We start from the raw sequence: 15,886 nt of genomic DNA on the forward strand, positions 1-15,886 counted from the left end.
AAACACGATTTACAGACCCCCCACCCCCCATGTGTCTTTGTTTGGCGTCTTTTTGCAATATAGTCTTTAGAAAAAAAACATCTGGAAGGTTCTGAATTGCCAGGAACTAGGTTTTTCAAAAAACTTTCAAAATAGAGCCGGTCAATACAAACATGGAGGGAAATAAATCATACTTTAAAGGTTGATATGGTTCAATGTGAGTTTGTTGGTAAAAGAGTTAAATGAGGTCATTTCCATGTAGTTTTAATAAATTTAGACTCAATTCCTGCCCTCAAGTTGAACCTTTTTACAAAATAATTCTCCTTAATTACAAAAATTATTTTTCTGTTTTTGCAGTTAACCTAATTTTCAAACTCTCAATAATTCATACTTTATAAAACTTTAAATACAGCATTAAACAAAAGTCCGCTGGATTAACTGCAGAAACATCTGTGTGAAACAGAGCAGATGTTGCAGGAAGAGTCATGTTGGAAACCAAAGGAGATATTTTGAAGAGTTTTCTTTGTTGAGATGAGAACATATTTATATGAATTTGATAAGTGATCAGGATGTTTTCTGTGAACTGTGTACTAAATAATAATGCAGACATGTCTTTTATTATAGTGTTTGTGGGGGGCTGGAAGCAAGTCATTGGGATGGTTAAAGAAAGGCAGAATATCATTTATTTTCTGTGGAAAACCATCCAAACTCCAGCACTGGAGTCACAGCATCACCTTGTGGGCCTGGTTTGTTTCTGCAATAATGAGGGGATAAAAGATGGTAAAATTTTAAGCACAAAGAAAATGAGCTTGGGCTAAAAGAACAATAGGAAAGTTTACATCATCTTTGAAAATCTATAAAAATGTTCTGGATGCTGCAGGGATAATCTGTGTGCTGAAGACTGCAGGTGATCTTGGAAGCCTTTGCAGGTCCGTTCAAAGGAGCTCATTTCCACCGATGGTGACTGGAAGACTTCCCAGGAGTTCAAATCAAGCTAAACTGTTCCCTCCCAATAATAATGATAGAAATGTTGACAAACCTTTACCAAATAAAAAAAAATCTTTATTTGCTTTTGGTGTGCTTTGTTAAATTCAGTGTTGACAAAACGTCCCAAATTAACCCCTATTAACGCCATCAGGTGAGTTCAGCCAGTTGGAAGTAGAGACACCTGAACCCACCAAACAGGAGGAAGCAGGACAGGAAGTGCTGCAAAATAGAAAGTGTGGTTTGAGCAGTGCCTGGACTTCATATTTTACCAGATCTCCTATTTTAATTTATATCTTCCCTCTAGCTTTAGAAAAAACATACTCTGGCGCAGCACCGTGACATCCCTTCCTCCCACTGATCACACCCTGATGTTGGATGGAATGCTGTTCTTTGTCCAGCTGGTACCCGTTTATCAGTATGTGGAGGAAAACAAAATCTCTACATGACATTCGATGGCAACATAAAAATAGCTTGTGGCATCAGAAGACAAAATGTTAAGTTTTATCTCATAACCTCTACAGATTTGGCACCATGAAAAACATGTATTGCCAAGAGTTATCATAAAAACATTCTAATAAACACATTGCTTTGCTGAATTTAACTGTGACATACATCCACCAGCTTGTGACAACAAATCAGGCGAAAGTATGTCTCTTTTCTAAAAAAAAAAACACCAGAAGAATAAAAAACTCACCGGGTTTTGTTATTGGATATGAATTATTTAAAAGAAATATTTCTTGGAACGCCCGTTCTTGTTATTGTACTCTTAAAAGCATCAACCAATCAGCTGTCGATGCGGCAATTCCTCCCTCCACGCCCCTCCCCCAACGGCAGTATGGCCGCCGTCCTCGGCTGCTCACTCCCGCGGTCACATGCGAGATTAAAGGGTTTGCCGCTCCAACATGTCCGCCGTGCTTCTGAAAGCCTCGCTGTGCAGAATACCCCCGCGCGTGGCTCGAAACGCTTTCGCCTGCGCTTATCACACCGAGAGGGGGGTGTACGGATACCGGCCGAAGCGGACCGGCGGGGACTCGGAGCCGCTCCGCGAGCGCCTCTCCGCGCTCAACCAAGGTCAGTGAAGGGTTAAGTGACAGCATGGAGCCGCTAGCAGCGCGTGCTGGTTAACGCGAATGACAGCGAGGGCTGCGCCGCGTGCCCCTTAGAAGTTCAAATCTAGTTCCATTGATCCGCGCGCTCGCTGAAGTTCCTGTGAACGTTTGTGCTCAGATCATGGGCTCGCTCGGCTGGTGGAGGCGTACCGAACACACGGACACAAAGCAGCGAAAATTAACCCCTTACTGCCCGACAAGCCCGTGGCTGACACGGTCCCGGAGATCAACATGCTGACCGACAGCGTGACGGGGACACTCCAAACCTCCGGTAAGAAGGAACACACGCACGCACGCGCTTCCATGACATCACAGATGGGTACTGACAACTTACACCTAAGGAACTTTTAGTAAAAAAAACATACTCCTAGCAGTACATACCCGTACCTTTACTTGAGTAGGTTAATAAACAAAAGTAGGATAATCTTTATTTTCCACTATTGGCTATAAATAGAAAAAAATATATATTTTATAAACAAACATAGATTTTAGGGATGCAAATAATCAGTGTTGGTAGATAATTGAATGGCGATGTAATAATCAAAGCATAACTACACATTTCTGTCAGGTTTTACTAGTTTTCCCTTATAACTTTCTAACTAACTAAGAGGAAATCGGTTCCCAGAAAATATTCCAAGTGCCATGTTTTGTAAATTGTTTATGTTCGTATTTTCTCCCTTTAAAGTCCCTCTCCGATCACCTTTTGATCCATTCTAAAAACGTTCCCACTGGTCTTTTAATTATGATCATTTTTAGTCCAAATCGGCATAAAAGTGTCGTTTTCTAGGACATCGTTTCTGCAGGAGTTCATCAAAAATGAACCTCCGAGTTGTGGGTGGTACTATTGGTGAAGGGTGAGCACCCCCCCTTCCTGTCACATCTGTTCACACTCTCCTGCTAGCTTACAGCCCAACCTAACATTACCCGTGCAACAGAAATTGTGAGCAGTATTGGAGCTTTCCAGCTGTACAGTTTTTAGCCAGGTGCCAGCTCAGACGAGGAAAATGAAGACGCACATGGATCTCGTCATCTACAAGTAGATTCATCAGAATTTGGGATGGGCCGATATTTCCCCTGCAACTGTGGCCGATAGCCAATATTTGCAGACACAAATACTTCAGTGTCTACAGCAACACAAATGTAGATTTCCTTTTTGTTTCTGTATTAGAAATGCACAACTTGTCTTTTACTGGACGTTCACATTGTACTTGACCTTTTAACAAACAGCAAAGGATCTCAAAGGAACAAGTTTCACTTTAAAACTTTCATATAAATATATCTGTAAACATTTATTGACTATTAGACATAACTGTAAACCATAAGCTCCCCATTGCCAGGGATGTATAGGAAGAACATGTATCCCTATCAAAAATAACATTTACCTCAAAACAGTCAATTACTGACTATGACTGTAAACATCAGCTTCCCAATCTATTAGGAACAAGTATACATTTTAAAAATAAGTGTTTCTTAAAACTGTCATAAGAATATCAGTAGATTTTTTTTAAATCTCAGACCGATACAGATAAAGTCAAATTATGCAAATATCGTCCGATATCGATACTGGCACCAATATATCGGCCGACCCTGATCAGAATGGAGCAGAGGGGGGAGCCTGCTGTTGTATTTTCTGCATCACAAATAAACTCTTTCTCCAGCTGCATTTTTCTCTGCTCCTGATTCACAACAATCTGAATGAAGAAACACTCAGAAATGTAATATTGAGTTTAATGTTCTTAATAAATGTCCTCCATCATGAGAAAAATGCCAGAAGAACATGTTAAAAAACACCAACAACTGTTTTATCAGAGTGGGTTTCCTGAAATACCTTACATTTGTTGATTATTCCTCTGTTTTCTCTTTAATTTTTTTAAACAATCAGTGAGTGAGATGTTTCAACTGTTACTCTGTACTTGTAGCATTACTTCACCTCCTGTTTTTTCATTTTTTTACGTTGAGTCATTTTTGGATTCTTTATGCATCTCTGCTGATTAATGTTTACCGAACTACACAAACTCCAAATGCAGAAGCAAAGTTGGGACCATAAGGACAGAAAACAGAAAGCAGCTTTTCCTGCTAATCAACCCAGAATGGTGGTGGAAAATCCACTCTGATGAAAATGGTGTTTTTTAGTGTTTTCTACTTGTTTTTGTGGCATTTTACTCGATCTCTGAGGCTCCGCCTTGTGCTCCGTGTGAGCGCCGCCCATTTCATGACAGAGAGTCGACCTCGGCAGCGTGTCTCCGTTTCGCCCACAAAAACAAACAACATGCGAACTTTTGGAAAGATGGATCTGCATAGTGTGCTTATAAAATGAAAGCGTTTTTTGCTGATCACCGCCACCTTTACTTGGAAAGTGTGTGTGTGTGTGTGTGTGTGGGTGTGTGTGTGTGTGTGTGTTAGCCTGGGGGCGGTGCTGGCAGCACAGACTCTTCCTGGAAGGGGCTGTTCCTCACTTTGTGACATCACAATGTGAGAACCCTCGTTTTCGTGGGTTGGGAGGGGCTGGGTTTTAGAGGAATACTCAGAAATGTGTGAATGGATCAAAATACTGCTTTGAAAGTCATTTATATTGAGGAATGAACAATAAAATACACCGCAAAAGCTCTGATAAAGTTGGTTTTGATTGATAAAGTTCCTTTAATGCAACCGTTAAACATTTTCACTTGACACCATTCATATGGTGAAAACCAGTTTGGATTGAAAATAGTAAAAACGAGTGGATGTTAGATTGATTTTGGACTGTGCATCCGATCATCATGACTTGTTGAGCCAAAGGTGTGGTGAACTCATCCAGTTTGCCTCCAAAGGTCTGCGGCACTTTGGAAAGTCTCAGGCTTTAGCGGAGGAGGTGCGGGCCTACCTGGAGAAGGCGTACTGTGGTCCCATGTCGGTGGAGACCGGCCAGCTGAGCAGCCTGGAGGAGAAGGAGTGGTTCTCAGATCGCTTTGAGGAGCTCAAGAGCATGACCTTTAGTCCAGAGGAGAGGCGGCAGCTGGCCAAGATCATGCTCGAGTCTCAGGTACCAAATTATTCCTTTGAAGAACCAAAAAAAAAAAAAAAAAAATCGAAGGAAGCATCAGTTTTAATGAAGCAAACTTCATCTGCAGGAATTTGACCACTTTTTGGCCACCAAGTTTGCCACTGTGAAGCGCTACGGAGGAGAAGGAGCAGAGAGCATGATGGGGTTTTTTCACGAACTTTTCCAGCAGGCAGCTAAAAGCGGAGTCACAGACGTTGTCCTGGGCATGCCTCACAGAGGCCGACTCAACCTGCTGACAGGCCTGCTGAGGTTCCCGCCAGAGGTCAGACGGCAGCAGTTCATACGTTTGAATTATTTACGTTGAAATCAGTTGCTAAAAGCAAAGGAAGCTGTTTCTTTAAGTCCATTTTACTCTTTAGCTCATGTTCAGAAAGATGCGTGGCCTCAGCGAGTTTCCTGAGACCTCGCCGGCCATCGGGGACGTCCTCTCCCATCTCACCTCCTCGGTGGAGTTGGATTTCGGAGCAGAGCGCCCGCTTCACGTTACCATGCTACCCAACCCGTCTCATCTGGAGGCCATCAACCCCGTGGCTCAGGGGAAAACCAGAGCCAGGCAGCAGCTCAGAAAAGAAGGAGACTATTCACCTGAAGACGACGCCCAGCCAGGAGACCAGGTCGTCTGTCTGCAGGTGCTCTGACCAAACTTTTAATGAAATCAGTTTTGTTGCCAGATGTGCAGAACTAAAAGGACCTCAAATAGAAACAAGCAGGCCCTCCACCTTTTAAATAGTGAAATCTACAAAACGTAAAAATCCTTTGAGTGCCCGTACCGGCCCGTCTGTCACTCAGTCCAGTTCTAATATACAGTCGATGTTCTTTATATGTTCTCAGCGATTTGGTTTAACAATAAATCTCCTTCCTCCTCGGCTGGGAAACTGATTCTAACATTTAACTGCATTTTTCTACCAGGAAAATCGCTATTTTTGGGAAAAACAAACACCTGTTCCATCAAAATCAGGATGTCACTTCCTCTAGTTTGTGTTGTGAGGTTTTCTTTCATCCTCTGCACAGGTCCACGGTGATGGGTCTTTTACGGGTCAGGGGATTGTTCCGGAGACTCTTACCCTCTCGAACCTTCCTCACTATAGAGTCGGAGGAAGCATACACCTCATAGTGAACAACCAAGTGGGTTATACCACTCCATCAGACAGGGGGAGGTCCTCTTTGTACTGCAGTGATGTTGGTACGTGCAGCTCTTCAGTCGCCTCTGCTGGATCCGTTCGTGTTTGAACCCGGAGTCTTTGACTGGTGCAGGAAAGATGGTGAACTGTGCCGTGATCCACGTCAACGGTGACCACGCAGAGGAGGTGCTGCGAGCCACTCGGCTGGCTGTGGACTACCAGCGGCGCTACAGGAAGGACGTCATCCTGGACCTGATCTGCTACCGTCAGTGGGGCCACAATGAGCTGGATGAGCCTTTCTTCACCAACCCGGCCATGTACAAGATCATTCGGTTAGTTCCACTCCTTTAATGATGCTACTACCAACTTTTGTCCAGGGAGTGCCTCGCCTTCCCGCAGCTGGGATAGGCTCCAGCAACTCCATGATCCCTAAAGGAGGTTGGAAAATTAATGGATAATTTTTACCAACTATAATACGTATTTTTCTGACGTATTTTGAGTATTTATCTCTTTGGAGCCCCTGACTTCTGTCCTCAAATTGGATTCAAACCTGGAAATGCCAAATGTTGCAGTTCCATTGAAAACCACAGGAGGCAGTGTACGGACCCCAATGTGCAACGCGAAGTTAAGTTTTCAAGATTTTTGTAATATCTTCAATTTCATATTATTACATTTTTGTTTGAAATGTCAACTATGATTAAAACATTATTGTTTTTTTTCTTAATTTTGTAAACTGAACTTCAGTCTAATTGTTTTTATGTATAAAGTAGTTTCATAGTTTCACTTTGACAATAAGGACCTTCACAAACACTTTACCCTGAAGATTTCTTGACTTTTGGTTACATTTTTTTTAGTCCAACATTATTGCGCATTTCAGACTGATAATTACATCACCTAAAGTGTAATTTTGACTATTTTCATGACCATAGGGTGCAGTTTCAGTTAAGGGTGCTTTTTCTGTATTTAACACATACAAAAGGCGCACCGGCTTTTAAGGTGCAGGCATTTTAAAGCATACCAGTAAATCATGCATTCTAGTGTGTGTTTTTAAAAAGGCAGCGGGAGCAAGACTGAGTTGGATTTTTTCAGTCATCAATCAGCATCCAAAAGTCCTCATCTTCTGTATCTGAAATGAACAGCCGGGCTAAATTCTATCAAACACGCCAGCTTCCCGTTCGTCTTTGTCAGATTCGTCTCGTTGGGGTGCGGCTCCTCATTAAGCACGCCGGCTTTTGCAAAAGCTCGAAAAACAGTGCAAGCGGACATGTGCTGAACCTTTCCTGCTTTGTTCTCTGACCGTGGTCGGAGGAGGCAGAGGAGATCTTCTCACAGAGGCTAAAGGTTGATCTTCCTCCGGGGTTCACCCCCCTTGTTTGGACCCTCAGAACCTCCAGAGCGTGTTAAGCCAAAGAACCAGTCTCAGTTCTTTTAGAGCAGGGGTGTCAAACTCATTTTCTGCTCCTGATCCTACACCTGGCTGTGGATCCTGTTTCCGGCTCGACTCGCACCCCCGACTGTCCCCCAAACTCCGGCTGGATGAAGCTCGTCTGGTGGACTTTAAATATGTAGTTGTAGAGTTAGATAAGTTAATTCTTCTCTAAATGTTGTGGTAAATGGCCTGTCTGTCCTGGGGGAGGATCCCTCCTTCATGTGGGCACCCCTGAGGTTTATTCGTTGTTTTCTGAATCTGTTTTTAGGAGTTTTTCCTTACCGCGAAGGGGGGTCTAAGGGTAGGGATGACCGTTCAGTTTTGTCTGTTTAGTTTGTTTATTATAGTAGGAGCCGGTTTAGCTCGTGCTGGTTTGCGGCGCCTTCCGTCCGTTCCCTTCTCTGCTTCTGTGCCGGTCCCAAGCCCGGTTAAATTGAGAGGGTTACGTCAGGAAGGGCATCCGGCGTAAAAACATTGCCAAGGTAATCATGCGACTCATCCTCGACGGAGAGGTTGTTTCGCTGTGGCGACCCCTGATGGGTAAAGCCGAAAGAGAAAGAAGAGTTAGTTCATGAGTGTATTCATGATCCTTTTGATTTTATGTTCAACTTTTTGTTGTGAATTTGGGCTAAACAAATAAAATTGAATTGAATTGAATTGAATTAGATTGAATTTTCACAGAGGGCCACATCAGTATAGTGGTTATCCACAAAGGGCCAGATATAACTTCTACATGTAACTAAACGTTATGACAAATAAATGTAAGTACTCCTTAATGTTAAATAACTCATTTATTTATTTATTATAATTTTTTTAATTGATAAATACAGTTGCATAGACAACACATATTTACTTGTTACTCTAGCATAAATCCTTTTAGATTTGATTCTGTCAGGTTAGGTTATACGGACAGTCTTTAAGCACTAATGTCTAGTTGCCCAATCCGATATTTTAAGTCCAATTCCCCCCAAATATGAATAAATACACACCTATTTTTTATTTTAAGAAATGACAAACTTTGATGCTCTCGCGGGCCACATAAAATGACATGGCGGGCCACATTTGGCCCGCGGGCCTTGGGTTTGACACGTGTTTTAGAGGAACTTACTTTATTACTTTTCTCAACTCCAAAACGACGACTGACTGCGTGTGTGGACACTCCCCCCCTCCCTTCCTGCACCACGCAAGCTCAGACACACCGGTTTTATCACACACACTCATACACAGTAGCCCAAGCATCTACAATCCATTCCCAAATTGAGGCGTCACTCGCCCGGCGCTGCCTCCCAGTCTTAGTAAAAGTGTGACAGCTTGCAGTTTCAGCTGTGCTTCATAAGTGTGTCTCTTTGAAGGCGGCATTTTCAGAGGTTCCAAAACCATGTTGTTCTGCATAATGCACATACATAGTCCTCACTTCCCTCCTTACAGTTCTCATGCTGTCCTCTCCTACGTCCTCTAAGTCACACAACAACACATTAGGCACACCGCACCATAGGGCCCACCGTACATTTGGGAGAAAATGTGAAAATGCAAGTCTTTTAAGTGCGGCCTATAGTCGTGACAGTACGGTATGCTATATTTTATAAAGGTTGCAAACACAGCATCAGCTATCTCGGACATCGCAAATATTTGTTCTAATTTTTCCTGGAACAGATTGCAAATACCCGCTTCGTTCGATCATGGTTACAGCCCTGCTCTTTACAGCTGTTGCTCAACAGTATGCAAAATGCGTACACAAGCATTCAAACGACCACTTTCAATGAAAGGTCTATATAAACACGCGGATATTCACAATTCCAAACTCCTGTTCACATGTTGCTATGCAAGTTTTTAAGTGAGGTTCATTCAGACCTCCTATAGGTTTATGGTTTAATGGGGAAGTTGGACTCCAGTTTCAGGTTTCTTCAGTGGAACTCTCCTGACCTAAGCGCTAAATTCCATCCTTACTTTGGCGCTAAATCATTTGCTTTTTCGACACTTTCAGATCCCGGAAGAGCATCCCCGACTCCTACTCAGAGCAGCTGATTTCAGAGGGCCAGATGTCCGAGGCCGAGCGAGACCAGATCAAATCCAGATACTACGGCATGCTCAACGACAAGCTGTCCAACATGACCCTCTACAGCCCGCCGCCCACCAACCTACAGGGACGCTGGGGCGATCTTGTGGAGCCACAAGCCAAAGTGACCACCTGGGACACGGGAGTCCCTGTTCCTCTGTTGCAGTTTGTCGGAGCCAAATCTGTGGACATTGCCGAGCACATCCAGATGCACAGCCACCTGGTGAAAACCCACGTGCAGGTGCTGCTTCTGCGGTTTTTGTCAGATGCTCCCAGGTTTCTGCAGCTTAAGGTTCTTCTCTTTGTTTGGTGAGCTCAGGCTCGACTGCAAAAGCTAGAGGAAGGAACCAAGCTGGACTGGTCCACAGCGGAGGCGCTGGCTTTTGGATCCCTTCTCTGCCAAGGTCTGTGCTCCTTCATACCCGCCCGGGTTCTTTGTAGAGGTTTCCTGTGAACCTCAACACCTTGTTGCAGGTTTCAATATTCGGATCAGTGGACAGGACGTTGGGAGAGGAACCTTCAGTCAGCGACATGCAATGGTTGTGTGCCAAGACACAAATGACACGTACATCCCCCTCAACCACATCAGCCCCCAGCAGACGGGGTATCTGGAGGTAACGCAAATAGATCTGTAAAAACCATCCACCTGGATGTCATTTAAGACCTCCTCATAATCCAGATTGTGTTGGGATGTTCTTAGGTGTGCAACAGCCCACTGTCTGAGGAGGCGGTGTTGGGGTTCGAGTATGGCATGAGCATTGCTCAGCCGAAGCTCCTGCCCATCTGGGAGGCTCAGTTTGGAGACTTCTTCAATGGAGCGCAGATCATCTTTGACACCTTCATCTCAGGAGGTGAACGTCTAATGCCTTGAGGCCAAAGAGGTTTTTTCTTCCCCCCCGTCTCTCAATTATTGCCATGTTTGGATGTGGGACTGTTGCAGGTGAAGCCAAGTGGCTGCTGCAGTGTGGGATGGTGATTCTGCTGCCTCATGGTTACGACGGAGCCGGACCCGAGCACTCGTCCTGTCGCATGGAGCGCTTCCTCCAGGTCTGTTGGGAGGGGGGGGCAGTATAACGGCGTTCATTGATCTTTTAAAGTAAGTGTTGAGCTTGTCATAGATCAAACCCTGATCAGGATTGTCTTGCGTCCAGCTGTGCGACAGCAAAGAGGAGGGTGTGGACAGCGACTGTGTGAACATGGCTGTGGTGAACCCCACCACACCCGCTCAGTACTTCCACCTGCTGAGGAGACAGATGATCCGAAACTTCCGCAAACCCCTCATCGTGGTGGGGCCCAAGACGCTGCTGCGATTTTCTGTATGTGATACAGACATCAGAGCCCAGACGCGTTCGACAACTCAATCCTCCCTCAATATTTTCCATTCACACCTGCTGTTCTTTCAGGGGGCAGTGTCCAGTCTGGCTGAATTGGCACCAGGAACCTGCTTCAGACCCGTGCTGGGAGACTCTTCGGTTTCAGCTGACAGGTGCTTGAGATATCTGGCCCTTAAGTTGGAAATATCTATATTTCTCTCTCTCTTTTTTTTTTTTTAGTTTTGGAATGATTGACATTTAATTTAATTGAGATGGTGCAGCTTTGTGAAACCATCTCATAGGTGTCATTTCTCTCAGTGTCCAGAAGGTGGTGCTGTGCTCTGGAAAGCATTACTACGCTCTGCTGAAGCAGAGAGACTCCTCTGCAGCCAACCAGAACACAGCGCTGATCCGTGTGGAGGAGCTGTGTCCATTTCCTTTGGAAGCTTTGCAACAGGAACTGAAAAAATACACCAACGCCAAAGGTAGTTTAATCCTACCCAGCATCCTCCTCAGTGCTGCTCTACAGCTTTCTGATGTTCTAAAGTTGGCCTGCCTTTCCCTCTGTAAAAAAACCAAACTTTATGACAAAGGCTTTCCTCTTGTGGAAGCTGTGGATGCCATCTTGCTGTGCGGGGGCATAAAACTGGCTCATGATGTCAGTGTGATGTCTGCTGTCTCTTTGTGTCCAAAGTTCCTCTTCCCGTTTTTCGCGCGGCCTCGGCCTCATTTTTTTTTGTCAGTTTCCCTTTTGTCACATGATGGAACAGGCGAGCCACTGTGACCCACACAGGGCTCCAGACTAACTTTTTTCACCAGGAGCACAGTGGCCCCTAACGGAAAATTTTAGGGGCACAACCAGAAAATTTAGGGGCGCATCCCGTAAATCAACATGCTAACCAAATCCACTAATTTCCACTGTATTACTAATAAATACTTTAATAATAGATGCAGAAATTACAATGTGCTGTTTCAAATTCAGTGTCACATTTTATTCTGCACTTTTGAAGATGCAACAACGAGGTAAACTGACAGGACCATCGCTGTCATGACAGTACAAATAAGTAAAGAAAACGGATGGGAATTTATCTTTGTGACACCAAATAGGTACAGCCAAGATGCACAATAAGTGTGTTTGAGATCACCCAGGTGAACTCAACGCTGCACAGATCACCTGGTGTGTGACATATATTTTTGTTTTTGCTCCAACATCAACTGTCAATCATCACAAAAATATTGCGAGAAAGGGGTGGGAGCAAGGGGCAAACCTACCCGGACACAGCTGGAAACTGAACTGACTGAAAGCTGCCCTACAGACTACAAAACAATGCATTATGGGACATGTGTCCTGATGGTTTTTGTAGTGAAGGGATTAATTAAAATAATTTAAAATACCAACTCGCGTCTCATTGATTATTTCATTGATCATTGACGTGCCCCTTCCACGTTTGATGTATAAAAAAATACGGAGGGTGGGGGAGGCAAATTTACTGGTCGCACATGTGCGACTGGATGTAAAATTCACTCGCACACTCTCAAATTTTGGTCGCAAAATGCGACCAATTGGTCGCAGTCTGGAGCCCTGGACCCAAGCAAAAGGGGAAAAGAAATAAAGAATTTTCCTGTTTTTGTTTTGGAAGAGGAAATAAATCCATAAAGAGGATAAACAGTAGATTTTTCGGAAGTTATTTTGATTTGGCATTTAAAGAATTTAAAAAAAAAACTCTAAGAGGCACCAATTCCCTGTGTTTTTTTTTTTTTGCTTTTTAGCCCATGATTATATCCATTATTCTAAAGTGCAGAGATGAACTCAGACAGTGTTAATACAGTTTTTGTGAATTGTAGATCCAATCTTTGAAGTTATTATCAGCTCAGGTGGAAAAGATCCCAGTTGCAGCGCTGCAACTGACATTAAAGCACCTCAGCAGGACAGGTGGCTGAAAAGATTGTGAGGCCCTGTGCTTTCTGTGGCGCCCACACATCCCCATAGCAGCCCACCCAAACCCCATACTAGACCTGCAATGCACTCATTAGAATCCCTGTCAAGACTTTGGAGCTGAGCTTTTCTCTTTTTCTCTTTTTCCATCAGAAATATATAAGCAGGGCGCACTGTGTGGTTCTCTTTAGGGATGCACAAAATATTTGGCAACCGGATGTATTGCTGCACGGTGGTGCAGTGGTTAGCGCTTTTGCCTCACAGCAAAAAGGCCCCTGGTTCAAGTCCCGGCTGGAGGACCTGAAACAGGGGACCTTTCTGTGTGGCGTTTACATGTTCTCCCCGTGCAATCGTAGGTTTTCTCTGGGGATTCCGCCTTCCTCCCACTGTCCAAAAACATGCTTCATTGGTTAATTGGTTACTCTAAATTGCCCCTGGGTGTGAATGTGAGTGTGTGTGGTTGTGGCCCTGCAACAGACTGGCGACCTGTCTAGGATGTCCCCCTGGCGATATGAGATCTGCAGTTTGCAGTGGCTAAAGAACTAAAAAGTCGGTTTCATCAACCCAAACATTCACCACACCCCAACACTCCTTCAGTTTCCAAAGTATTTGAAAGGATGAACAAATTAGAAAAGGATCCATGTTTTGTGTGATGGCATAGTCTTATAGAAATGAAATGCACCAGCACACTGATGTGATACAATATAAAAGAAACATTTGTTTGATTTGAATAAGTATTCGAGGCTATTACTGCAATATTTAAAAGCTAAAGAAAAACTCAACATCCTCATTTGATATTCTGTCACTATTCGATATTTGGCCAAGGATTTTAATTACGATTTGGCTTCGGCCAAGAATTTTCACTTTGGTGCTTCTCTAGCTGTCTTGATGGCTTTTAGGGAGGAACAACGTCATAGATGTTGCTTTTTCAAAATAAAAAAGTGTCTTTCTATTTTCATTATTTACACAATCTGACAATTCTATTTTCCTGAAGAATAAAACATGAAAAACTCTTCCTGAAGTATTGAGTCTCACGAAATGCTGAAGGTGTCTTATTTATTAAGTTTATGTAAAACCTTTCACAGACTAGGCTTGCTTGCCAAGTTTAAATAAAGCTAAGATGTTCTTTTTTTTAAATTTAATAACTTAAATCATATTTATAGTGGAGTCTGTGCATTATAAGGGGAGCATTATAATGAGATCCATAAGGAAAAAAAGCCTTTTAGACTCTGTAGGTTCTGGGGTGTGTTTCATCTCTCACTGGTAGGTTTACAGAACTTCTCTGACTGTTATTTTCATGTTTAACACTTCAGTGTATGATGATTGAACTATTGACAATTTAACTCCAAGAAAACCAAGTCACTACAACCCGTAAACAAACCCAATTAGTTTATTAAAGTGACATCTACTATATTCACCATCAAAATGCTCATTTTAATGTCTTTTCATTTGTGCTTCTGAAACTAACCGAGCATGCTCAGTGTCACTTTGACACTCTGTGGCATTCTGATTTGAGAATGTTCTGTTAAATAACAATACAGTATTTTAAAGTAACTTGTGCTAGTTTTGTTTTCTGTGACTAGCCTGCATTTTTTTTATTAAAGTTTAGTTCCCTGATTCTCCTCAGAGTTCATTTGGAGTCAGGAGGAACCACAGAACATGGGGCCCTGGTCTTTCGTGGCTCCGAGGTTTGAGAAGCAGCTGGCCTGCAAGGTAAGAACGAAAAAAAAAAAAACCTCAGTCAAAGCTGTATTTATTAAAACTGACCGTCTCCTTTATCGTCATCAGCTGCGGTTAGTGAGTCGACCTGCTCTGCCTGCCCCCGCTGTTGGCATCGGGACCCTCCATCACCAGCAGACAGAGGCCATCCTCAATGCTACTTTTTCCTGAGACTGTCAGACCAACCATCCAGAAAACTTTAAGCTCCTCCGTGTGTTTTTTTTTTTTTTTTCTGTGCTGCACATGTTGCTGCACGGCAGCTACAAACCACAGTTACATTCTGAGGATGTTTTGGTTCTGAAACACAACCAACAGTGACAACCTCATTAAATAACAGCTGTCATTTGGTTTGTCCTCTTGGAGCTAGATTTTAGTTTGGCATTAATGTATTTTAAAAATCAAGGTCTTAGTTCCTGTTAGACAGTTTAGAATTGTACAATCATTTGAAGGTACAGGCGCCTTAATGGAGGCCTTAGAAACACGATGTTTACAGCCTGGAAAATGCATTTGTGGCACTGGAGACCATAACTGCATGTGTGTTAGCTGTAAGACTGTGCTTTAAGAAACACTTTAATGTGCTCCTGCAGTCCACATAGTGTGACAAAAACATCACAAGACAGGCTAAAGTTTTCATATCTGTGATTGTTTACAGTGAATGAATGAAAATGAACACTTTGTCTTAAAAATTAAGACTTTTAACAGTTACAATAGTAAAATACTAGTGTAATTTAAGATGATCATAATAAATCTATTTTCACGTTTGAGCGTCTTGTTTACTGTGTAAATATAATATTAATATTATAATATTCTCTTTGCTCGGACAGGGCAGGGCTTGGGCAAAGGTCAGGTCAAAGGTGCAGTGAGGGTTAGGTCAATGGTATTGTTTGGGTTGGTCAAAGGGCCGGTTAAGGTTGGTCAAATGTGTCTGCAGAGGTTTCTGCATGAAACAAATGGGCAGATACAGTTGAAACCAGAAGTTTACATACACCACATAAAAACATGCAGCTTTTTTTTTCTCTCACTGTCAGACCTGAAGTAAAAGTAAACTTTTCCTGCTTTAGGTGAATTGCGATTCATAAATTTATTTATATTTGCTCAATGTCAGAATAATGAGACTAGGGTTTTTCTTTAATTACTTTTATCAAAGTGAAAAGTTTACATGCGCCAAGATCACTATGCCTTTAAACAATTTGG

The 15,886-nt window shown here is 43.1% G+C and overlaps 1 protein-coding gene and 1 long non-coding RNA gene across 2 annotated transcripts; one reads left to right on the top strand and one right to left on the bottom strand.

The window, feature by feature from the left end:
- Window positions 1-51: 51 nt before the first annotated feature.
- LOC110015238 lies at window positions 52-1,774 on the bottom strand. The gene is made up of 3 exons (XR_002290392.2): window positions 1,661-1,774; window positions 1,288-1,364; window positions 52-1,185 (listed from the first exon to the last, which is right to left on the bottom strand). It is a non-coding gene; the product is annotated as an uncharacterized LOC110015238 (long non-coding RNA).
- Window positions 1,775-1,785: 11 nt separating this feature from the next.
- On the top strand, window positions 1,786-15,454 carry dhtkd1 (dehydrogenase E1 and transketolase domain containing 1). The gene is made up of 17 exons (XM_023955684.1): window positions 1,786-2,037; window positions 2,194-2,346; window positions 4,886-5,097; window positions 5,186-5,380; window positions 5,478-5,747; window positions 6,130-6,301; window positions 6,373-6,571; window positions 9,653-9,965; window positions 10,044-10,128; window positions 10,199-10,338; window positions 10,425-10,575; window positions 10,665-10,771; window positions 10,876-11,040; window positions 11,128-11,210; window positions 11,356-11,522; window positions 14,601-14,686; window positions 14,762-15,454. The coding sequence occupies exons 1-17, from the start codon at window positions 1,869-1,871 to the stop codon at window positions 14,861-14,863; spliced, it is 2,769 nt and encodes a 922-aa protein (XP_023811452.1). The 5' UTR covers window positions 1,786-1,868; the 3' UTR covers window positions 14,864-15,454.
- Window positions 15,455-15,886: the final 432 nt, after the last annotated feature.

This window comes from Oryzias latipes, chromosome 6 (assembly GCF_002234675.1).
Source record: "Oryzias latipes chromosome 6, ASM223467v1".
Taxonomy (NCBI): Eukaryota; Metazoa; Chordata; class Actinopteri; order Beloniformes; family Adrianichthyidae; genus Oryzias; species Oryzias latipes.

Excerpts from the sequence above, each read along its gene's own strand:
- dhtkd1 (XM_023955684.1), top strand. The coding sequence starts at position 1,869 with ATGTCCGCCGTGCTTCTGAAAGCCTCGCTGTGCAGAATACCCCCGCGC. Across the intron at positions 2,038-2,193 it reads CCTCTCCGCGCTCAACCAAG|ATCATGGGCTCGCTCGGCTG; the intron begins GTCAGTGAAGGG and ends GTTTGTGCTCAG. Across the intron at positions 6,572-9,652 it reads GCCATGTACAAGATCATTCG|ATCCCGGAAGAGCATCCCCG; the intron begins GTTAGTTCCACT and ends CGACACTTTCAG.